General features: G+C 36.6%; 1 protein-coding gene across 9 annotated transcripts in view; it reads left to right on the forward strand.

The window, feature by feature from the left end:
• The window catches only part of UBR5 (ubiquitin protein ligase E3 component n-recognin 5), an 85,955-nt gene extending 62,083 nt beyond the window's left edge, over positions 1 to 23,872 (forward strand). For 8 of the 9 annotated variants that reach the window (XM_059485191.1, XM_059485225.1, XM_059485242.1 and 5 more), the window contains 28 exons: positions 15 to 144; positions 369 to 529; positions 1,035 to 1,274; positions 1,428 to 1,551; positions 2,163 to 2,274; positions 3,323 to 3,454; positions 4,093 to 4,354; positions 4,698 to 4,962; positions 6,801 to 7,012; positions 7,380 to 7,610; positions 9,413 to 9,486; positions 10,048 to 10,220; positions 10,320 to 10,433; positions 10,980 to 11,200; positions 11,839 to 11,959; positions 12,068 to 12,166; positions 12,426 to 12,669; positions 13,255 to 13,366; positions 13,882 to 14,026; positions 14,316 to 14,446; positions 15,320 to 15,380; positions 15,672 to 15,847; positions 16,229 to 16,313; positions 17,223 to 17,378; positions 17,759 to 17,872; positions 19,157 to 19,301; positions 19,876 to 19,961; positions 21,037 to 23,872. In XM_059485191.1, the coding sequence (XP_059341174.1) occupies positions 15 to 144; positions 369 to 529; positions 1,035 to 1,274; positions 1,428 to 1,551; positions 2,163 to 2,274; positions 3,323 to 3,454; positions 4,093 to 4,354; positions 4,698 to 4,962; positions 6,801 to 7,012; positions 7,380 to 7,610; positions 9,413 to 9,486; positions 10,048 to 10,220; positions 10,320 to 10,433; positions 10,980 to 11,200; positions 11,839 to 11,959; positions 12,068 to 12,166; positions 12,426 to 12,669; positions 13,255 to 13,366; positions 13,882 to 14,026; positions 14,316 to 14,446; positions 15,320 to 15,380; positions 15,672 to 15,847; positions 16,229 to 16,313; positions 17,223 to 17,378; positions 17,759 to 17,872; positions 19,157 to 19,301; positions 19,876 to 19,961; positions 21,037 to 21,249 (4,339 nt within the window). In that variant the 3' untranslated portion in view covers positions 21,250 to 23,872. Of the gene's footprint in view, positions 1 to 14; positions 145 to 368; positions 530 to 1,034; positions 1,275 to 1,427; positions 1,552 to 2,162; positions 2,275 to 3,322; positions 3,455 to 4,092; positions 4,355 to 4,697; positions 4,963 to 6,800; positions 7,013 to 7,379; positions 7,611 to 9,412; positions 9,487 to 10,047; positions 10,221 to 10,319; positions 10,434 to 10,979; positions 11,201 to 11,838; positions 11,960 to 12,067; positions 12,167 to 12,425; positions 12,670 to 13,254; positions 13,367 to 13,757; positions 14,027 to 14,315; positions 14,447 to 15,319; positions 15,381 to 15,671; positions 15,848 to 16,228; positions 16,314 to 17,222; positions 17,379 to 17,758; positions 17,873 to 19,156; positions 19,302 to 19,875; positions 19,962 to 21,036 lie in introns of those variants that run through there. The other variant, XM_059485259.1, reaches the window with a different exon arrangement.
• Positions 23,873 to 24,214: the final 342 nt, after the last annotated feature.

Below are 24,214 nucleotides of genomic sequence, written 5' to 3' on the forward strand. Positions count from 1 at the left end.
TTGTTTTTTCCAAGTCTTAGTGCAAGCAGTAGAATAGGTCATCTTCTGCCTGAAGAGCAAGTTTACCTTAATCAGCAAAGTGGAACTATTCGCTTGGACTGTTTTACACACTGCCTTATTGTCAAATGTACAGCAGACATTTTGGTAAGCACTCTTAGGCATGTTTTACATAGACTTTCTGGATAATAGGATATTGTAAGGTATCTCAGGTCATTTGTTCGGAAACTAATTTGAAAGTAACTTCAAGTTAATCATGGCTTTGTGAATTTATACTGTTATGACTGTGATCTCCTTTGAGTCTTAATCTCTCTTGTTTGATGCTTCAAAATTGCATGCAACTAATGAGTTGTAATGACCTCTTTCTTCAGCTGTTAGACACTTTGCTGGGTACTCTGGTGAAGGAATTACAGAACAAGTATACACCAGGCCGCAGAGAAGAAGCTATTGCTGTTACAATGAGATTCCTGCGTTCTGTAGCAAGAGTCTTTGTCATTCTTAGTGTGGAGATGGCTTCCTCCAAAAAGAAAAAGTAAGTGGCGAAGATGTGTGTTGGTTGTGGTGGTTTTTTTCCTTTATTTACTTTTTTCCCCTATATAATGAGTTGATAAAAATCAACAATAGGCAGAAACATCTGAATTATTTTGTATTCTGTAGACAGACTTGGAAAGATGCACAATAGCTGCTGGTATGTCATGTAATTTCTTAATGCAATGTTTGTTAAACTTACATGTTCATACCGAACTTTTTGTTTATAGTGTATGAGTTTTTGGAAATAGTTTTTCTAAACATATTAAAATTACAGTGTATGGTTGGTTGTCAGTAGTAGATTTAGATATCAAGCCTCAGTCTTGAATTATTGAATGATAAACGTTTTTCACTGACTTGAATAGGTGCATGTTGTTTCTATACACACAAATGCATGTATCTCTTAAAATTATTTTTTGAGAAAAAAATTAGGACAATTAATATTGCCACAAAGTTTTTGGGAAAAAAAAATGTGTTTGACATTTATCTTTCTGTATTTTATCCCTCAGCAATTTTATTCCACAACCAATTGGAAAGTGTAAACGTGTATTTCAGGCATTATTGCCTTATGCTGTTGAAGAGTTGTGCAATGTAGCAGAATCTCTAATTATTCCAGTCAGGATGGGAATTGCACGTCCTACAGCACCCTTTACCCTTGCTAGCACTAGTATAGATGCCATGCAGGGAAGTGAAGAACTGTTTTCTGTGGAACCTCTGCCACCCAGACCATCATCTGACCAGTCTAGCAGGTAAAACTTATTAAAGCTTACTATCTGTACTTTTCAAAGACTTCCTAAAGGTGGTTTTATTTTGGAGTTTTTGTTAGCTTTGCATTAAGTGATAACCAGAGGTCCAAATCGACTTTTTTTTGAGGATTTATTTTTATATATTTTTCTTTTAAGTTCTAGTCAATCTCAGTCATCCTACATAATAAGGAATCCTCAGCAAAGACGAATCAGCCAGTCACAACCAGTTCGTGGCAGGGATGAAGAACAGGATGATATTGTTTCAGCTGATGTAGAAGAGGTCAGTTTTATTTTTGTACTTTTTTTTTCTTCTCAATATAGCAGACCTAATACATTAGCCCATGCTTTGACATCTGAATCTGAAGTCTATGCATCTGATTTGAAAAAGATATTAAGTAGCACTTCATGAAATCTTACTGTGCTGTAAGCATTTTTAATAGAACTTTGTAATTGTTGTTTTCTATTTTATTTCTCTCTGTTAAAAAAGTTTTAAAGTCTTTCAGCACATGACAGCTATTATGTAGGTTCTGTTAGAGAGCTAGAGGGTTTTTCAGGAGATGATAGCAGATAATACCTCTTCAGTGTTTAGAAGCTAATTTTTGATTTTTTAGTCAGTTTTATCCTTATAGCATTAAAATCTAATGTCCAAAGCTGTTTTATTTGTAAATAAATAAATATATTTATTTATTTACAACACTGTAAACTGTACAGCCACGTACAACTACTGTGGCTGTAAGTTCATTTTTTTGTTCATATCAGCTCAATTTTGAGGTCATCTTCATCTTTCTAAGATGGGGTTTTTTTAAATCAAACTTTGCACTCTGTTTTGGAAAACTCATAGATTCTCTGATATTGAAGATAGTCTGGCATAATATTACCATCTCTTTCCAGGTTGAGGTGGTTGAGGGGGTGGCAGGTGAAGAAGACCATCATGATGAACAGGAAGAACATGGTGAAGAAAATGCTGAAGCAGAAGGACAGCATGATGAGCATGATGAGGATGGTATGTATAATGTACATCCTGCACATTTACTGCTTGAGTGAGAAAACTATGCACCAAAAAGAAAAGCATCTTTGGGTCCCCAGTGATTATGATTTGGGAGATTTGCAGGAGTAGAGAGAATCCAAGGGTTCCAGACTGTTCATCTTACAGAAGGAGATGTATAAAATTAGAGAATACATGTAGTAGGCAACTACATGAACTTTTTCTGGTTGAGTAGAAAATATTAAGTTCCCAAAGGTATCAGATGTTATTATATTCTTGGTTAACAGTGTATTTTACCTTTTGTATTTACTACTGAAAAATGTTGTCGATGGTTGGGCCAGCGTCAAACCATGACAATGGTAGATGTGTTCTCAAAAGCAGTTTGAATCCTGGCAAGCTAATTCTCAAACTAATCACAAAGTACTAAATTATGATTCAATGATTTGTAGACATAATTAATCAATCCTGTATGAAAATGTTTGAAATTATTATGACTTGTCTTGTATTACTTAGTTTGGGGTTAGATGGCCCAAAGCTATGATTTTAAAAAGTTATCTTCTTTCTGTCTGTGCTTTGTGTTTCCAGTCAATCCATTTACAATATAGTAAATCTGTTTACTGATTTGGTGAATATTCAAACATTTAATTCTTAAAGCTTAAAACTGGAATAGAAGCTGTATATTGAATAAGTTTTTATAGAGTTTTCAAATATTCCTTAAATACTATTGAAACAGCATATGGTAAATTGTCCTAGTACATGTGTATGAAAAGTTGTGGAATGTTGTGGCTGGAGTGACTTATTTTGAATCCTAAAAGCCTTTATTTTCCCTGTGTGTTGAATGTACATGTGCAGTGCAGAGTGAGAATGGGTGGCTAATTGCTGGAAAATAAGAAAACATGCTCCAGGTATTGCTGGGTGTCTGCACTGCTTTTATGACCCCCCCTGCATATCTATTAACTTCTGCTGTAGTAAGAGTGTCTGGGTTTGTTTCTGACTTATATGAGTCACCACAGTAATTATAATTTTATCTTCTAAACATGAGATGCTTTGTCCATTGTTTTTATAGGCAGTGATATGGAGTTGGATTTGCTGGCTGCTGCTGAAACAGAAAGTGACAGTGAGAGTAACCACAGTAACCAGGACAATGCCAGTGGGCGCAGAAGTGTTGTCACTGCAGCTACTGCTGGGTCAGAAGCAGGTACACCACATCTTTTTGGGTCTATTCTAGCTAGTTAAATTTAGATATTAGGAGTAAGTACTCTCCTCCTTCCCTAGATTTCCTGCTTTTCCTTTGCTCTAATAGTAAGGTATCATGCAGACTTTTTGGACAAGGAAATGGATTAAGATGTGACCTACATTTTTTGCTCTTTTGGAGCAGCTGCATGTGTTTGAAATTGTCATGTGCTCTTGTGTAGTGAAATTAAATAGTCTCACTTATTTTCAAGTGTAGTAGTTGAAAACAATGGTTTATGGTTTAAATCAATACATAAAACCTGAGCACTCATTGTAGAGGTGTTTGAGAGCAACTACCTTACTGTCCAGTTTGGAAACATAATTTTTAGAATTCTTCTCCTAGGAGTAGAATCAGTAAAGTATTTTTAAATCCAGTTACTTCTTAATTTGTATTTTGAAGTGTAAGTAATCATACTGCTTTTTCATTACACCTGTATATAATTAGCAGTATGTTATAATAATAATTTATTAAACCTTTTCAATAGTGGTATTTGAACCTTTTTAGTATAGTGTCATTACTCATGGAAGAAGTCTATGCTGACATGATACACGTATATGTGCACACGTGTGGAGCTGTCAGTTTTTGCTTATTTTTGTCAACAGGAGCTAGCAGTGTTCCAGCATTTTTTTCTGAAGATGACTCTCAGTCAAATGATTCCAGTGACTCTGATAGCAGCAGCAGTCAGAGTGATGACATAGAGCAGGAGACCTTCATGCTTGATGAGCCCCTGGAGCGAACCACAAACAGCTCCCATGCCAATGGAGCCGCGCAGGCTCCCCGTTCCATGCAGTGGGCTGTACGCAACACCCAGAACCAGAGGACTGCCAGCACAGCCCCCTCCAGTACATCAACCCCAGCAGGCAAGTCTCAGTGAACTGCATGCATGAATGCCAGCTCTGGCTTTTTTCCTTCCTCTGCTTCTGTTTATTCTCTTAAGGATGAAATCTTATCTCTTTGCCGTACTGCTGACCTACCTTGACTGTTAGAGTTCTAGTTTTGAATTTACAAAAAGGGAAAGATCTGTTGCAGTTAAGATCTGAGTATGCTTACTGTAGTTAGTAATTATTTGCTAGTTACAGTTGTGATGTGAGTAATATTTACAAGTTTATTTCTGTAAATCTTGATCATGAAATCAATCAATACACAAATGACACAGCGAAGATTAAATGAGTTCATTAATGTAATGTTTTCTTTTGTATTTAGCAAGTTCAGCGGGCTTGATTTATATTGATCCCTCAAACCTTCGTCGGAGTGGTACCATCAGTACAAGTGCAGCAGCAGCTGCTGCAGCACTTGAAGCCAGCAATGCAAGCAGCTATTTGACATCTGCAAGCAGCTTAGCAAGAGCATACAGTATTGTGATACGGCAGATATCTGACCTGATGGGTCTGATTCCCAAATACAATCACTTAGTGTACTCCCAGATTCCAGCTGCAGTGAAGCTGACATACCAAGATGCAGTTAACTTGCAGGTAAGAACATGGAAATGTTCATCAAAAAGATGTAATTTCAATACAACTGGGGTTTTTAAGGTAAAATTATAGAATTGTTGAGATTGAAAGTGACCTCTGCATATTGGCTAATCTAAATTTCTTTGAGGGTCAACAGGAGCAGGCTGCTCAGGACTGACTGTTTAGGTTTTGAATATCTCCAAGGATGGAGATTCCACAGCTTCTCTATTAAATATTTGACAGCTCTCACAGTGAAAGAGGATTTTTCTTGAATTTAAAGGGATGTACCAAGTATTTCAATCGTTGCCCACTTGTATATTCACTTGGTGTCACTAAGAGTCTGGCTTTGTATACTTCATACCTTTTTGTCAGGTGTTTGTACACACTGGTAAGATCCTCCTGAGTTTGTTTCTTCAATCTAAAGTATTCCCAGCATTCTCAGCCTCTTCTTATGTTAAGAGAGAGTGTGGGCTAAAGTAACTCCGGTCACTTCTTTAACTGAATTGATTGTAATTCATATACATATATTCTTTCAAAAAAAGGAACTTATGTTGATTTTGTTTAAACAATGTCTGACTGGTATGTAATTAATAGTTAAGTGAGTATTGACTAGGGATTTCTGCTAGACATCTGTTGCTATATTCTAGTTGACATTAACTGTTGAGTCTATATAAGAAGAAAGTTAGTAAGGGCCAAATAATTAAAGATTTGTTCAGGTGAATGTACTGTTCACTGTCCTTTCCTTCAGGGACACAGTCATTATTTCCATGTTATGCACGTATTTTTTATACTGTGTTCTTGACTGACTGTTTTTGAAAATTTATGTAAAATGCATCTGTAGAGAAAATACACGTCAGCAGTCTTCCCCTTCATGTATAGACATTAGTTTCAGAGACTGACAAGATTGGAGGGACTCCAGTGTGTTTAGAAAGTACGTATCAACTTGTACCTGGGCTTAGTGATAGGGTAAAATTGTATAACACAGCTGCAGGAAAGGACTTCTGATTTGGGAGAGGAAGGTTAGAAAGATATTCTGGGATCAAACACTGGGGTAAACAAACAGGGAAGAAATAAGAGAGTGTAGTTTTATTATGGAGGAGGCTAAAATAATTTTTTGTTCAGGAGATTTTTAATGGGGAAAGTGAACAGGAGATCTGTCCAGCTGAGGCAGCAAGAGGTTTGTATTAGCACAGGAAACTTGAACAGTGGAAGTTTCGTTTGGACATAGAAATAAGGTTGAGACAGCATTTTGTTATTTTAGTGCATTAGAAGTGTGAGGGATATTTTTGAAGACCAGAATGCAGAGGAATGAAGAAAGCAGACTAATGTTGGATCAAAAAAATCCAACAGGTCAGTGGAGTTAGCAGATGATAAGAAAAGCAGACTGCGGAGCCAGTAGTGGGAACAGGTGAAGTAAAGATAAGACTAGTAGGTGAGACTTGTGTGTAGACATAGTTCTCTGTGCAGGTCTTAACTTTGTTGTCTTCAGTGAGTAATTTGCAAGGGGTGAAGAATGCTACAAGAAAGTCAGGAATTAAGCTCAAATCATCAAGTTGTGCACACCTGGGAGATGCTGAGTGGGGAGGAGTAGAAGAGATGCCCAAAAGAGAGAGAGATGGTGAGAATGCTTAATAGATATCAAAGTGGTAAGCCATGAGAGCTGCATACCACCACCACTGTGCATCAGCAATCTCAAGAGAGCTTTCAGAAACTGATCATCAGTAATTCTTGAGCATGTAGGGAATCAGGAAGATTTCATGATCATCAGTAATTCTTGAGCATGTAGGGAATCAGGAAGATTTCATTCTTGTCACCTACTTCTATTGTTTGCAAAACCAATTAAATCTCATTTTCTATAGAATTATGTGGAAGAAAAGCTTATTCCTACTTGGAATTGGATGGTCAGTATCATGGACTCTACTGAAGCTCAGCTGCGTTACGGTTCAGCATTATCATCTGCTGGTGATCCTGGGCATCCAAATCATCCTCTCCATGCTTCTCAGAACTCAGCTAGAAGGGAAAGGATGACAGCCCGTGAGGAAGCCAGCTTGAGAACACTTGAAGGAAGAAGGTATGAAAATAGTTTGATTGCTGCATGCAGTATGAATTATCAGTTTTATAGTCAAATCTTATTCACAGACATCTTAGAAATCTTATTCTGCAGCTCTGGAATGCAGTTGCTGTTTTGATTTAAGTTGGCTTCCTGTGTTGTTGCTACTATTTGGTTTATTCTGACATACTAGATTCATCTTGAGCATTAACTGTTTACAATGTACTGCGTCTGACCTGCTTGTTCTATGCTTGTAGCCTGTTACCACTATTTTTGTGTAGAGTTCATTGACATTTCACATCCACATTTGAAATACAGGGCTTATAAATAAAATATGTGTTCTCCTGTGATGCCTGATGTCTCTGATTCAATCCTTTTCCTGCACTAGACGTGCTACCTTGCTCAGTGCCCGTCAGGGAATGATGTCAGCACGTGGTGATTTCCTGAACTACGCGCTGTCCTTGATGCGTTCTCACAACGATGAGCACTCAGATGTTCTTCCTGTTCTGGATGTCTGCTCACTAAAGCACGTAGCATATGTGTTTCAAGCCCTTATTTATTGGATTAAAGCAATGAATCAGCAGACAACATTGGATACTCCTCAGCTGGAAAGGAAAAGGTACTGAGGTTGACTCCTAGAAACAAAACCTATGTAAAAAAAAAAAGCTCTTTTGTTTCAGTTATTGCTGTTGTTCCTCAGCATCTTACATAAACAGATGCATTAATCTGGATGTCTGTGTGTGGGTGTGTGTAGTAACATACATATCATAAATGTGTGTAGTAACATATTATAGAAAGAATTTCTGTAATGGTATATAATGTACCTGTGTTTGATAAGCCTGTTGCAGTACCCTATTCACTTCTTTTTATACTGTAAAATGTTTTCCTACTGTTGAAACTTGAGTTGGATTTTTAACTCCATAGCAGTGCCTCTAAAAGACATACTCAGGACAGTTTCTCAGTTAATGATGTGAGACATACATTTGACATGATAGCACCTTACTTAGATATCTGTCAAACATGTTAGAGATGACATTGGAGAAAATGTCATTGTGTGATGTAATGGGCTTTGTGATTTTGTTTTCTATTTGGTTATATGCATTTGAGACTCATCTGATATTTAAGGCACAGGAGAGAAATTAATAGCTGAAAATGTCCTTGAGTTGGAAAGCTGCTATTTCAACTATCACATTTTACAAGGTGCATTTATTAATTTTAAGTTGTTTTAAGATTTCTTTTTTCTTTTTATTTTTTTTTTCTTTTTTTTTTGTTTCAAATGCCAGTTAATGCTAATAGAAATGTCCATCCGTTGGTATTCTACACCAGCTGTTCCCATTTCTTAGCTAGGTTTGTAGGTGATGTACCCAAGCAGTCCTAATCAACAGTTAAATGCAGATTGTGCCCCTTTCTGCTCCTAATTTTCAATATTGCAGGTCAAGCTTAACATTACATTTTCTCTACAAATTTAGTAACTGTAAAATACAAGATATTAATATCTTTGATATCTATTGGACTGCACAGTTACTTACTGTGTTCTGTTTATCTTGGTAATGTTATGACCTCAAAGGTGTACCAAGAGAGTGTTATCAACAGTAGTTTCTTCACAAGTAAGAATGATATAGTACAGTAATCAACTTTTTGTACTGATTTGAGTAGTTCTAGCCACAGCTTTAGCTCTTTTCCAGGCAATTACATACTTCCAGAAGCTGCTTTTCAAAAAAAAAAAAAAAAAAAATTCATGTACTGAAATCTGTGAAATAACTGTTCATAAAAGAATTGGGAAATTTGCATGAAATGCTTTTAAAACTGTGAAGGTCTAGACATTTTCAATTAAAAGTGAGTGGTTCAAACAGTTGCTTCCATTACATTACATATTAGTAGTCTGTTATCAGTTTATCAGTTTCATCTAGTTTCAGAACATGTTTCACAATGCATAAACTGCCAGAAATTAATAGTAACTAAAGTTCTTGACAGAACAGTAGTATAATATAGTGAAATCAAGTTTTTAATGTGCAGCTTGCAGACTTACATTCTGGAATTACCTCAGTGAGATTATTTTTAAATTTTGAAATGGTATTCACTTGTATATTTCTTCCAGTAATGCAGGATTCCTAGGATTTTATATTGATACAGTGTTTAAAACCAAACATCAATGCCCAAAGGTGATTTTGATCTTAACTTGTAAGATCAAAGTTGGTAGGTGGCTCTAAGGGTAACTGTGTGAGTGATGTAGTGAGTACATAATGAGAAGTTCTCTACGGTGCTTCAGTTTTAGTTGTGTTTTTGTTTTGTATAACTCTTAAGTACACTTGCTGATTATGCTACAGATATAGATGTTTTGCCAAATAATTTCTTCAAGATGATTGACTCTTTTTTATTCTTCTCTGTTTTCTTGTTGTTGTTTTGGATGTTTTTATTAAGAACTCGTGAGCTTTTGGAACTGGGTCTTGACAACGAAGATTCAGAACATGAAAATGATGATGATACCAATCAAAGTTAGTATACAAAAATTAACATAGCATACCAAAATGCCAGACTTTCTTAGTGCTTTTTCCCTTTAGCTAGCTGAGATTTTGAGTAAATTTTGCTGCTTGTATATGTAAAGTTGGGTTTAGTAAGATTTTCTTAGCATTGTTACTTCACCAGTTTTCTTCTACCATTGCCTATTTCATTGCTTCACATTTCAGGGCCATCTTTTCATCTTCTCTCTCACTAAACTACAGTATTACTTATCTACCATTCTACATTAAAATTTGAATCATAGTTAAACTAATCTTTTTTATCTGATGAAAAACTGCTGAAAATGGTAGAATATTTACTCCTATATACAATGTAGGAGTGATGTTCAGTAAAGCTAGGTATAGTAAAAAGAATAAAAACTATAACTAAGCAAATTAATAAAGATACAGCATTTGCAGAAGCATCCTGTAGAAGTGCTAAATTTGCAGAGGTTCTCCTCTAGTCAGGTAGCTAAGAGGGAAGGATATTAATTTTTGGCATTTTAAATCCTTATTTTTTCTAACTGTGAAAACTGATTTGAAATCTCTGATATTTAGGTGCTACACTCAACGACAAAGATGATGACACCCTCCCAGCAGAGACTGGCCAGAACCATCCATTTTTCAGACGGTCAGACTCTATGACATTCCTCGGCTGCATTCCACCCAATCCTTTTGAGGTTCCTCTGGCAGAGGCCATCCCCTTGGCAGACCAGCCACATCTATTACAGGTGACATCAGAGATGGTGTTTTGGAAGAAAACTGCAGTTTGCTTTTTCATTCCTCACCGAAGTGCATTATTGACCCAGAGCTCTTTTATTGTTTTTCAGCCAAATGCTCGCAAAGAGGATCTGTTCGGCCGGCCCAGTCAGGGTCTGTACTCGTCTTCTGCCAACAGTGGCAAGTGCTTAGTGGAAGTTACAGTGGATAGAAACTGCCTTGAGGTAAATGTAAAGCTTTATTATTTTAAACAATATGGTAATTTAAACTAGAACCATCATTCCTTAAAAAGACACTTTAATGTTTTCAGAGAGGATTTTATGTAGCTTTCAGAATGATAATTTAAAAGCCCAGTGCCTGTGAAAACTTGAAGTCTTTAGGGAAAGTGTGCTTAATATAGAAACTTGATGATTATTGACTTATAGCAGCTTTCAGGTAGTATTTTTAAATGCAGCAGTACAATATTGAGCTAATTTTAGAATGCTAATTATATAATTATTTTTGATAAAAAGATTTAAATCTTCCTTTAGTCCGTCCAATAGATTTGACTTGCCTTCAGACTGAACATTAATTGGCAAGCATATAAAATGCAAACACACAGTGGGGAAAATAGTTTTTTTGTATTTATTGAAATGATTGTGGCCACTGTGTTTTAGCAGGTCAATTACAGTGTTCATTTTGTGTGATTTAAAGTATACACCTATGAATATATGTGCTTCAAAGCTTCTACTCTGCTTTGAAAGTGCAGCTAAATTTTACTTCTCTTTTAGGTTCTTCCAACTAAAATGTCTTATGCAGCCAACTTAAAAAATGTTATGAGCATGCAAAATCGGCAGAAGAAGGAAGGGGAAGAACAAAATGTGCCTACAGAAGAATCTGAGAGTTCAAAACCAGGGCCTTCAGCTCACGATCTTGCAGCGCAACTGAAAAGCAGCTTGTTGGCAGAGATAGGATTGACAGAAAGTGAAGGGCCACCCCTCACATCTTTCAGGTAGCTGAGTTTAAAATTACAATTTGAAATGTTGCTGCTCTTCTAAGTGGCTGTTTGGGAGTCTGGAAAGTATTTTTGAAATTAAAATGGGTAGCTTAATTTAGTTTACATTTGTAGCTTGTAGTTTAGATTAGTAGCTTCTAAAGTGAATAGTTGAACAGTCTTCAAAGAGGTCTGTGCAAACTGTAGGCAAATTCCTTTACTCCCTGACTTCCTGCTGCAGACCTGCTGTGATGTCCTGGGTAGCCAGGCTGAGCAGTTGGAATCCATAGTTTGCCATCTCTGTCTGGTGGTGCTGCCCACACTTAATGAATTAAACTGCTCTCTCTTCAAATTACAGCTATTTTAAAATAAATTAAGGTCTTGGTTGATGGGAGACCAGTAACAGTGCATTCCACATAGCACCAAAAGTTACATGCTTTTGGAGTAATTACCCTTTGGAAGCAAGGCTTGTGTTTCTGCTGAAACAAAGCAGCTTCATGTGCTTTTGTGCACAGACGTGATGTACTGTGTCATTGTTTATCAGGAATAAAAAACTTTGTTGAATGCAGAGGCTAAGAAAAGGCTGAAGTACACAAAATGTGTCTGAAATTTTACTTGATTCCACATATCTGTCATTTTTTTCTTCTTTCTGTCAGGCCCCAGTGTAGCTTCATGGGCATGGTTATTTCTCATGACATGTTGCTGGGACGCTGGCGCCTTTCTTTGGAGTTGTTTGGTAGAGTATTCATGGAAGATGTTGGAGCAGAGCCTGGATCGGTATGTATTTCTCAGTGTAAGGACAGTTCCTCTTACAACTAAGTTGTGACTCTCTCTAATTATTCTGATTTTGGGGTTAGTGCTTGTTTTTTTTTTTATTATTTTTAGATCTTGACTGAATTAGGTGGCTTTGAAGTCAAGGAATCGAAATTCCGCAGGGAGATGGAAAAACTTAGAAACCAGCAATCAAGAGATTTAACATTGGAGGTAAAAAATCTTCTAATAAACTTTCATTAGAAGTTGAATTAGTACAGTAACTTGATAGAAAAATTTGTATTTCAGAGTCTGCAAGCAGGTGTCTTAAATCATACTTTGTGAGTTATGTTGCAATTACTCTGTAGTTTTTCCCACTCTGTTAGTTGTTTTTTGAATCTGTGGAGCACTGTCCAGAAATCTGTTGTGAAGCTGAAAGTCTCTTAGAATGATAGTTGGTAAAGAAAGAATTTTTTTTGGTATTTTTTACTAGGTTGATCGAGACAGGGATCTTCTGATTCAGCAGACCATGAGGCAGCTGAACAATCACTTTGGTCGCAGGTGTGCTACCACTCCGATGGCCGTACACAGAGTGAAAGTTACTTTTAAGGATGAGCCTGGAGAAGGCAGCGGCGTAGCACGGAGCTTTTATACTGCTATTGCACAGGCTTTTCTGTCAAATGAGAAACTGCCAAATCTAGATTGCATTCAGAATGCCAACAAGGGTACCCATACAAGTAAGTGATGCACAGCAGTTAATCTACGGAAAATATTAATAAAAACCTTGGGTGCTTTATTTACATAGAAATACTTGGCCTTGTGCCAGTGATATCTCTTGTTAGTTTAGCCTAGAATCCATAAAAATTATGCATTAGTTCTCTGGAGCAAGGAAATGGCTTTCCCCCCCTCCACGCACTTTCAGAAACAGGAACTTCTTGTTTTTCTTGCAACAGGAGTCTGTTTTAGGTGTGCTCAGATTTTTTGAGTGTCCTTCTCTCCAGCAGGTAATAATTGTCAATATTTTAGCTACTAAGAGCTTATATATTTTTTTACAGCTGCTCTATCTGACTTGCCACAAACACATTTTAATGGTTTTGAAAGTATATATAAGCTCTTAAAGTATTTTATCATTTTTAAGTTGGTACAAACACTTCAGGTCCTTTCTGAAGTTTGGCTGAACCCAATCACTGCTTCAAGTGAAATGGTTCTGTCTCATTGATGTCTGTCAAACTCTTCCAAACCTTAGTTTTCCTTACGCTGAAACTTAGGTAGGAGAGAGAAATCTAAAGATGTTTAAGTTTATGAGGTTTTTTGCCCTTCAGGTCTGATGCAGAGATTGCGAAATAGGGGAGAGAGAGATCGGGAAAGGGAGCGAGAGAGAGAAATGCGGAGAAGTAGTGGCTTGCGAACTGGTTCTCGGAGAGATAGGGATAGGTAAGTGATAATCTTTATCTTGATGAAGATATTTTGTCAAATAGAGTAATTGCCTTGGATATTGTCAGGAAAGATACTTCCTCCTGTTAAAAAGTTAAAATAGTCTCTTTGAGGAGTGATTTGCAGGTTAATTTGTTGAAATTTGGTCTCTAGTTTTAATTCTTTACAGAATTATTAGGCCTACTTTATCATTAATTGGTTATGTTATTGGCCATCAGTTTCTTCTGGTAAAACAATAACAAAAACTTGTGTACTAGAATAAAATTGTGAGGTAGTGTAGAAACAACAGTGCCATTGGTGGCATGTCTGACTGCTGTATCCAAAACACAAGTAATACTAAAATCTCTGGTTTATTTTGATTCTCTCTTTCTGATTCATTCTCTCCAAGCAGCTATGAGCAACACTACTATTCCAGCAGTAAAGCTAATGCTAATATCAATCTGTGTGCAAATAATACTGTTCCAGAGGATTTTTGAATTTTTCCTCTGAGTACAAACTGCTCTGATTATCTTAAGGGACTTCAGAAGACAACTGTCCATTGACACACGGCCCTTTAGACCAGCCTCGGAAGGAAACCCCAGCGATGACCCTGACCCTCTCCCAGCACACAGACAAGCCCTTGGAGAACGGCTCTACCCTCGAGTGCAAGCAATGCAGCCAGTAAGACTTCCCTAATACACTTAATGATTGTTCTTGTCATCTTGTAATGTAAAAATTTATTTCCTTATCCATAATTGAAATAATTGAAACATAATTGATAGTATTCAAACATGTAAGACTGATTTTATTTTAAATTTTGTTAAGATTTTGTTTCTCTAATTTGTTTTTTAGCTTAGGAGGTATCTTGTAATGCATTCTCTATTTAAAATACCAAAACTTTCATAAGATCATATTTGAAAATAAGAGAACTGGAGGAGAATAGTAAGACCTATCACTCCTTTATCCCCAGGCATTTGCAAGTAAAATCACAGGAATGTTGTTGGAGTTGTCTCCTGCTCAACTGCTTCTGTTGCTAGCTAGTGAAGATTCCCTTAGAGCAAGAGTTGATGAAGCAATGGAACTCATTATTGCACATGGCAGGTAAAGTATCAAAAGTGAGAACTGACTTTGTGGCCAAAGCACTTGTACTGTTCTACATCTAACTCCAATACACGCAGCTTATTTCTTGATAGTCTAGATATTTTTCTTTGGACAAGTGACTTTTTGGCTTTGGTTTAATCTATTCTGACTGGTTTCAGAATATGACAGTTCCTTATTGAGAGCAGCCCTGCTGAGAAGGACTTGATGGGTGCTGGTGGATGAGAAACTGGACATAAGCTGGCCATGCAATGCACCAGATGTGTTCTGGGCTGCATCACAAACAGCGTGGCCAGCAGGTTGAGGGAGAGGATTCTGCCCCTCTCCCTGCAGAGACCCCACCTGCACTGCTGCATCCAGCTCAGGGGTCCCCAGCACAGGAGGGATATGGACCTGTTGGAGCAAGTCCTGAGGAGGTCACCAAGATGATCAGAAGAATGGAGTACCTGTCTTATGAAGAAAGGCTGAGAGAACTGGGGTTGTTAGCATGGAAAAGAGAAAGCTTATGGGTGACCTAATTGTGACCTTCCAGTCCCTGAAGGGAACCAACAAAAAGATGGCAAGGGACTTTATACAAGAGCATGTAGTGACAATTCAAGGGGAATGGCTTCAAACTGAAACAGAGGAGGTTTAGGTTAGATAACAAGAAGAAATTCTTTACTGTGAGGATAGTGCAACAGGTTACCCAGAGAAGGTGTAGATCTCTGGAGGTGATCGAGGCCAGGCTGGGCCTTGCTCTAGAGGAAAGTACCCCTGCCCACAGCAAGGGGGCTGGAACTAGATGATCTTCAAGGTCCCTTTCTAACCCAAACTATTCTATCATTCTGTGAGTCTGTGATGGTGAAATTAAATCTGCCTTTTTATTCCCTTCTCAAGGGAGAACGGTGCTGACAGTATATTGGATCTTGGATTGCTAGACTCTTCAGATAAAGTGCAGGTAATGTATCACCTGTTGCACAAAATTTATGTACGATTCAGTTTTATCAGTTGATTTTAAAACTGGAAGCAATTGGAAGCTTTATCATGCAAGACAAAGTTCTGTTTAATCATTTCATTTTGAAAGGATTAACAATAATTAGTCAAAAGTATAAAATGTCATCAAGGAAATAAATACCACAGGAATTCTTAACCAATGGAACCTGAATCTTTGGGTCCTGTAGCAAATAGCTTGATGTGTGTCAGTAAATAGAATGAAGTGTGTTAATTGCTGTTCTGACTTTGAAACCAGGAGAACAGAAAGCGCCATGGATCCAGCCGCAGTGTAGTAGATATGGAATTAGACGATACAGATGATGGGGATGATAATGCACCACTTTTCTACCAGCCTGGAAAACGAGGATTTTATACACCCAGACCTGGTAAAAACACAGAAGCAAGGCTGAATTGTTTCCGGAACATTGGCAGGTATTCTACTATTAACTTCTTAGTCTGAAAAAATATAAAAGACAATCATGCACAACACCAGGGAGAGTACCAATGATCCAAGCTGGAAAAAACTTGGTTCTTAAAATTTATTTTTAATGGTCTCTATTTCTCACACTGAGCCTAAGTAGGGGGCAATTTGCATATGTCAACTTGAAGTTTCTTTTCCTGTTAAATTTTAATTTTTTATCCTTCTTGTTAAAAATTATGTATGCCCATGATTTTCGTTTCTGAGCAATACATTTGGAAAGCTGATTCTAGCTTAATTCTTAGATTATAAGAACTCTTAAATGTGAGTTTGCTGAAGGATCTCTAGTGTAATTTCCGCTGTACCAAAACAAACTCCAAACATTTTTTTTTCAGAATCCTAGGATTGTGCTTATTGCAGAATGAACTATGTCCCATCACATTAAATAGACACGTAATCAAAGTTCTGCTTGGCAGAAAGGTAAGTTGAACATGAAAATTTTGATTTCCTGTAATTTCTTAAAGCTTCATCCATAAAACTGGGCTTTTCCCCCTAACCACATATGTATTAACTAGCTGAGCTGATACTGATACTGTATGGAGGTGTTCAATTTGAGGACTGTTAATTTTTTCATTTCCTAGATTTTGAACAGAGTAGATGTACTAGAAGTCAGGTATTTGACTAAGATGTAATGATTTTGTAATAAGTTAGCCTTCAACTCTCTTCAGAAACTACATACTGTCTCTGCTTTTTTTCTTCCTTAGACTCAGAAACCATAGTGTTAGAAAATACTAGGCAATAGCTTACAGAAAAGCATTTTTGTGGATATTTGAGAGAGCTCATGGAATTAATTTGTAATTAAAATTTTGTCTCAAGAGTAGGTATAATTTAATTTAGAGCAATAATTACTTAAACTTTTGACCAAAACTGCTACCCTGGCCCAGTAAAAGCTAATATGTACTGCACTTTTGATGCATTAGTCAATGGCATTGTAAGTTCTGTCTGATCCAGCAAATCTAAACCAAAGTTTGTTACTATTGGTCTTTCCTTAAATTCACTTTTGATCACATAATCAGTTACCCAACATTGTATAATCTTTAATGGAAAAGAGTTAATGGGAGAAATGGCCTTTAAATACCTCCTGGTGTCTTCCAAGAGTGTTTGCCTTCTAAATATTTTCTTAAAGTTTTTCTTGTTGAATATGTATTCTTTTCAGTATTCCAGTGTACCTTCTAAAGCAGACTGAAAGTAGGAGTTTACTGCATTTATTTCTGTGTGTTTGTATCTTCTGTTGCTAGTGCATAGATCTGGCACAGGTCACATAATTTTGAATACACTCTTAAACACCTGTTGTGTTTCAAACTTCAAACTTGTGTCCTTTTTTTATAGGTGAACTGGCACGACTTTGCTTTTTTTGATCCGGTTATGTACGAAAGCCTTCGGCAGCTTATCCTCGCCTCCCAGAGTACAGATGCTGATGCAGTGTTTGCAGCAATGGATTTAGCCTTTGCAATAGACCTGTGTAAGGAGGAGGGTGGAGGGCAGGTAAGCACAGCTAAACTTGTGGCTCTCTAGTTTCAGAGTTTGACAGTGTATGCAGGGTGTAGTGTGTACATAATCCAGGCTCTTCTCAGATGGCAGATAAAACATTTTATTCTTCTTGGATTCGGTGCAGTGTTCTTAGATATTGAAGCCTGTATTTTTTTCTTTGGAAATGATCTGGAGTGTACCATAGACCCTGGTAACTGTAGTCAATCCTAGGGAATTTTTAAAACTAACCTGTAGTAGTGAATTATACTTGGGTTTGGAGGTATATTGAGCAATAAATAGCTTTGCAGCATACTGTGATGGTTGTAATGATCTCATTTCCATTATATCCCTTTTCTTCTTCCCCTTTTCAAATGTTCCTTATTTCTTTGCCATAGGTTGAACTTATTTCCAATGGTGTAAATATACCAGTCACTCCTCAGAATGTATATGAGTATGTCCGGAAATATGCAGAACACCGAATGTTGGTAGTAGCAGAGCAGCCTCTACATGTAAGTCTTTAGTGGAGTTCTTTTAAAAAGAAGGGAAAAAAATCTGTCATCTTTCCATCAGTTAATTATTCTCCTCATTGTGGTGTTGCTAATCAGGTTTCTTTAAAGTCTTGACAGCTTGATTAAAAGTATTTAATTTTTTTTGTAATTGTATAGCTGTTTATGTAGTACTGTGAAGACTGAGTGAGTAATTGATTTTATAGAATGAAAGATAATTTATTTTATTGTGGGTCTCCTTGGTTAAATATATATGTTTATTTCTTGAGCTCAAATGGCACAAATCCTCTTGTAATTTTGGCTTTGTATTTGGCAGCTACTTTGTTCTTAATAATTTATTACCTTTGATTTGTTTGCATCCTTGTTCTAAGGAAAAATAATTTATAAAACCACTTATACTAGCCTGTCAAGAAACATAAAAATTGACTAGAAAACCATATTAAAAATTATTTGATTTTTTTAAGCCGTTGTCAAATAACACTTACAGAATAGTATATTTTTGTAGACAGTTAATGAAGACCGGTCTGTCATGATGCTGCTACATGTAAATTTCGTTTCTTGTGCTCATTGTGGTTTCCTGCTGCACATCTGAGATAGGGCAGCAGGCCAGATTACCTCTGTGCAGCTGAGGTCTAAATTCTCACAGAAAGAACATGTTCCTGGAATTAAGATACTTGATCTCCGTGTCTGCATATATTACTAATTTGGCTCTTGTTTATTTTAAGAGTTGAAAACCCTTACACTTGTATTAATTTTGAAATTTTCTAAAGCAAGTTGATTCATAGTACTCCATTTAGAATATGGAATTTCCTATCTTTTCAGGATATTACTTATATAGAATATATGTGTATGTGTGTCTGCGTGTGTAATATTTTTGAAGCAGAGTTGGCATGTGTCTGAGGAAGCAAAGTAAAAGGAACATGCAAGATGCATTTTTTTTTGTTTTTTTTTTTTTTTTTTTTTAATTGCATCAAATTCAGTGCAGCTTAGCAAAATACCTGCACATTTTAGCATTAGAAGAGTTCATGTGCTTCTGCTCCTGGTGAAATACAAGCTCAAGCCAGTACTGCTTTCTTTGCTCTAATAGGTAGGGTTTAAAAATTGGTGCAGTTCTTTGTTTCAGAATATTTGCATCTCAGGTGATAAAGCTTTAAAAGAAAAGAGCAGCTCAGAGAATAATGAATCTTGAGTTAAAGGGAATTTCACATGAAAATTTTAAGTAATGTGTTTAAAGTCAGTCTTAAAAGTTACAGGGTTACAATGTGCATTTTGTTGTTTTCACTTAAGGCAATGAGGAAGGGGCTTCTGGATGTACTTCCAAAGAATTCATTAGAAGATTTGACAGCAGAAGATTTCAGACTTTTGGTAAATGGCTGTGGTGAAGTAAATGTGCAAATGCTAATCAGCTTTACCTCTTTCAATGATGAATCAGGTATGAAATAACCTAGTCATAAAAGAGTTGCAGGTATAACTTAACACTGTTTTTTCTGTGTGGAGCAGTTACTAGCATTAAACTTGAACTAGTAAGTCTGCCATTAGTTAATAAGCCAGTGAAAGCTGTTATAAAGTTATTACTTGGGATATTTTTATACATTCCTTAGAAAATATTTACCTTCAGTTAAATGAGGGTGGAGAAGGCATGTTTTCCAACTTGACTGTCATAAGATGTTAAATACATGGACTGTATTACTGGTAGTATATCTTTCTTGTGAAAATTCTCTAGAACTATAAATGTGATGGATGCAAGTTTAATACTTCTTACATAATTTTTAAACTGTGTTTAGTTGCAGTTGGGATTTTTGGTAAGGAGGGAGGAGTGGGAGTTATGTCAGTGTTGGCCTTGCCTTTCAAAGCTATTCAATTTGAAATTACTGATCTCCAGTATCAGGACTTTACGAATATGATTGTAGCTGAGATCCAGCTTGCAGCATATGTAAAACAGGTATCTTAATGTTATTGTCCAGTGCAGCAGCTGAATTGTTATTTCACCTTGTTATTTCACACAGGAGAAAATGCTGAGAAGCTTTTGCAATTCAAGCGTTGGTTTTGGTCCATAGTTGAGAAGATGAGTATGACAGAAAGACAAGATCTGGTAAGTTTTCCATTCCCATTGGGAACATGCAGGAAGAACTGGAATAAGTGGTGTCAATACTGTTCTTAACTGTGTCTACATGCAGAGACTTTGTGCAGGGTAGTAGGGTTGGGTAAGACTTGGTTCTGGAAACAACAGGTGTGAATGCCAGACCTTCTTGTAATTAAAAGTAAGCATGGTGTGTTCTTCTCCCTGTTCATAGGTCTCTTACAGAAGCACAGTTTCACTCTGCACAGTTGCTCTTAAGATGAGTAACTGTGGTTATTCAACTGTGTTGTGGGCTGGTAGGGTTTTGAGGTCAAGTTCTCTTCATGCATCATCTACTCACCTGACTTCTGTGTATCCAGAGGGCAGTATGTGTGTCCTCTCTGTAAGATGTCAGTAATGATACCATGTCCTTCTCAAAGCCTTTAGGAGTGAGAAGCTGATGAGAAGCTTGAAAGAATAAGATACTGTTTGGGGGATTTCATTTTTAAAAACTTGCCTGTAAATTTTATTCATTGTACACCTCTTAAAATGGTTTGTTTTTAACTTCCTACTCTGTAAGGTACTATCTCTCCCTTACAGTCTACTAAAAGGAAACAAAGAGTACTCTGAAAAGTGCAAACCCTAGAGCACGTTTTTCAAGGAGTGTCTATGCTTACACCTTGGTGGTGACTCAGTATTTCACACTTGAGATAATAAACCAAATACTCTCTGTTGCTCCCTTTTGTCTATACCAGTACTACATCCTGTAGTCTCTGACTGGTTTGTGAGACGTTCCTTATTCAATTTGTATTGATGGCAGTCACCACCTTCCCAGATGGATATTTGGACATGCCATTTACTGAGGATTTGTTGATACAGGATAATTTTGAATGCTGCCTTTATCAATTTTATGCATGAGCAGTTGATGAAGGAAGTGAAGGAATCTACTAGAGAAGAAAATAGAATAACTGTGGAATTTAGTTTGGCATATTGAAGAGAACGTAGTATTATCAATCTTGCTGTGATTGTGCAATTCTTTTTTAATCTATCCCTACACAGTCTGTAGGCAGTATGAATCTTAATTTTAAACACTGTCTTCTTTTTTCAGGTTTACTTTTGGACCTCAAGTCCATCATTGCCCGCCAGTGAGGAGGGGTTCCAGCCTATGCCATCCATCACAATAAGGCCACCAGATGACCAACATCTTCCAACAGCAAACACTTGCATTTCTCGCCTTTATGTCCCACTCTATTCCTCTAAGCAGATTTTGAAACAAAAATTGTTACTCGCCATTAAGACCAAGAATTTTGGTTTTGTGTAGAGTATAAAAAGTGTGTATTGCTGTGTAATATTACTAGCTAAGTTTTGTAGATTTTTCCATTTGTCTATAAAAGTTTATGAAAGTTAATGCTGTCATACCCCTGGTGGTACTTCAAAGATTTAAATGCAAACATTCCTGTACTAAATTTGTAACATAAAGGCCTAAGGAGCACTAGCAATATGTGATTGCAACAGTTTGCTAGTCAAGAACTCCTTTGCCTAACCCCAGCCAAAGATGACAGCAGAACAATATAATTTACACTGTGATTTATCTTTTTGCTGAGGGAGAATATGTAAAATGTTCTGAAAATTCACTGCTGCCTTTGTGGAAAGTGTTTCAGCAAAGGTTCTTGTATAGAGGGAGTAGGGAATTTCAAAATAAAAAATTAAGTATGTTCTGTGTTTTTAACTTTTTTTTTAATGGTGTTTAATTTGTGGTTGGCTGCAGTTGTGTATCATGTATATTGAACTTGTAAAAAGTTCCTGACAGCTCAGATCCCAGAGTTGGGATTGCTGACTTATGAAACCACTTCCATTGCAATTTTTGTTCTATTGCATTGAACTCTGGCACATCAGTTACCATCACTAATATTTTGCATGTAATCTGTACCTTTAGTGAGGTTTTTTTTCCCTGTACATATTTGATGAGGCCAATGCACAGTATTTCATAGTTCACAATCAGCATTTTTGTATCCTTGTTACAGTGAACAGACAGTCAGGAGATTGTTCCACTACCAGTTCTAACCCAACACTTGTACTACATTATCTAACTATGTAAACTCAGCCTGGGCACTTTCTGGTAACTGTAAAATGTTTATAAGATCATGATTATTGAAGATACATTTTTTGGAAAACTTTAATGTTCGTGAGCTGCTTAACTTCTTTTGTATCTAGCCTTTTTTTAAGTATCTTGTTACAGTTTTTTAATAAAGAAATTACAGACAAAATACCAAGTCATACTGAAGAAACAATAGTTTTTATTTATTAAGCCATTTATACTTTAGCTAACAGCATACACTAAACATAGTTGGTCATTAAAAATCTGAATTTTGTAGCTGAAAAATTGACATGCAGAAGACATTTAGCCCACATTTTACAGTTAGCAGAGAATCCTGAAAGAAATGGGCCAGGCAACCCCTCCTTTTAACAGAATTGGTTTGAAGGAAAAGTGGCTTGTTCTGAAAAATCTCAAGGCAATTAGGTTAGAATAAAATTCACAAATTTCATTGTAGTGAGTTTTACTGTACGTTCACTTATGAAGTGCTTGGTTAGTTTTGGGGAGGGCAGTCTTTGACCTTGATGTAGGATTTCTTTTCCCTAAGGCTTGAGAGGTTTTGAGTTAGAAGTTGGTTGATGAAGAAAGGAGCTACTTTTTCGCTGTAAAACTAAATTTATGAAGCTTAGCAGACTGAAATATTGAGGGATAAGAACTTCTGTGGTGGTGATGTTCTTCTTTCTTGCTTCTCCATTAGTCCATGTTAATGATTTTTTTTCTCCCTTTTGTTGGGAAGAGCTGAAGTAATGTTCCGTCCAAATCCTAGCAGAACTCACCTCAGCCAGAGCTCCTCTGGGTTTTCCTTTCTGTCAGCTAGTTGTAGGATGACCAAAAGTTACCTACATCTGATTTTCAAAAAAGCCTCTTCATTTTTTTAGTTGCTAAAGGTATGGAGTACAGTTGATACCACAAATTCTGATCACCAGTTGCCAAATTGATGCTGGAAATCCTCTCTTCTAAATAAGGTGGATTGTTTCAGGCTTGTGTAGTTAAACTGCAGATAAATAAACAGATGTAGAATTATTTCTGCAGGTACTAATGCTTCCTCTAAATCGATCATCCTAGAAAAGGATAGTTTCAATGTATGAGGATTTGAGCTAGATTTCCTGTTGTGACCTCCAGTGTATCTTAAGTTCAAAACTGATTTTACTATGCTAAAAAGAAAAACCAGTACAGCCTCATAAATCTACCTAGAGGCATTTTAGTATAGTGGTGTGGCTGTTCTCTTATACTAAGGAGGATAAGTTACAAAGGTACAAAGCAACATCTACCTTGTGCCTGGCTATCAAACTGCTGTGATTATTTCCACTACCAAAACTGCCTCTAACTGAAATGTGCAAGGTTAGAAAGCAACAAAAGAAACTGTTTAGAATAGCATCAAAACTCCAGTCTGTAAAATAAAGCTCCCTCCCTCACAAAGCTTTGTGAGGCTTGATGTACTAAGAATTATCCAAGGCCCTTGGATGAAAGGCCACATATACATGTAAAGTACTGTGTATATATATATGTATTGTGTGTATATGTATATAAGTGTATGTGTATGTATAACATATAAATATATGTTATATGTATATATATTTCTGTATATAGATTAAGCATTTTTTAAGTCCTGTAATGTATAGTTAGACAAAAGCTTTGCAGATAGCACAGTAGCTCACCATATATACACACACAAGGCATTCTGGTAAGCAGAGAGGGAATTTAGAATGATATATACTGTCGTCATTGACTTGAAATATGTATGTAGCTTTATAAATAGCTTTTTTTCCTCTGTATGGTATATTTCAACTATATCAAGATTTTAATAAGAAAAATGTTTATTAAAATCATACACCTCCTCTCCCTTTGACTTAAGCCCTTCTGTTAGTTCACTTAAAGTGTGGTAGAGAAACTAGTTAAATTCTGTAATGTTTACTCTTTTTAATAGTCTGAATCCTTAGCTGTTCACCATTGCTGAAAGAGGTAATAAAGGTAGCTACTAATAAAATATTATGACCAACTACTAGAGTAGGCCCTAATCTGAATCTAGTGAAACCTTGATACTTTAGTGCTAATTTCTGTGACTAATTCCTGGCTTTGGTTTCTTTTACTTAGCTAGCTGTATCCAACACAAGGTAAATCACTTGCTCCAGCTTTGATAATTTTCCGGGAAGGAAAAATTGTCATCAAGTGGTCTTTCCCACCTGTGTGG

Source organism: Ammospiza nelsoni, chromosome 1, assembly GCF_027579445.1.
Source record: "Ammospiza nelsoni isolate bAmmNel1 chromosome 1, bAmmNel1.pri, whole genome shotgun sequence".
Lineage (NCBI taxonomy): Eukaryota > Metazoa > Chordata > Aves > Passeriformes > Passerellidae > Ammospiza > Ammospiza nelsoni.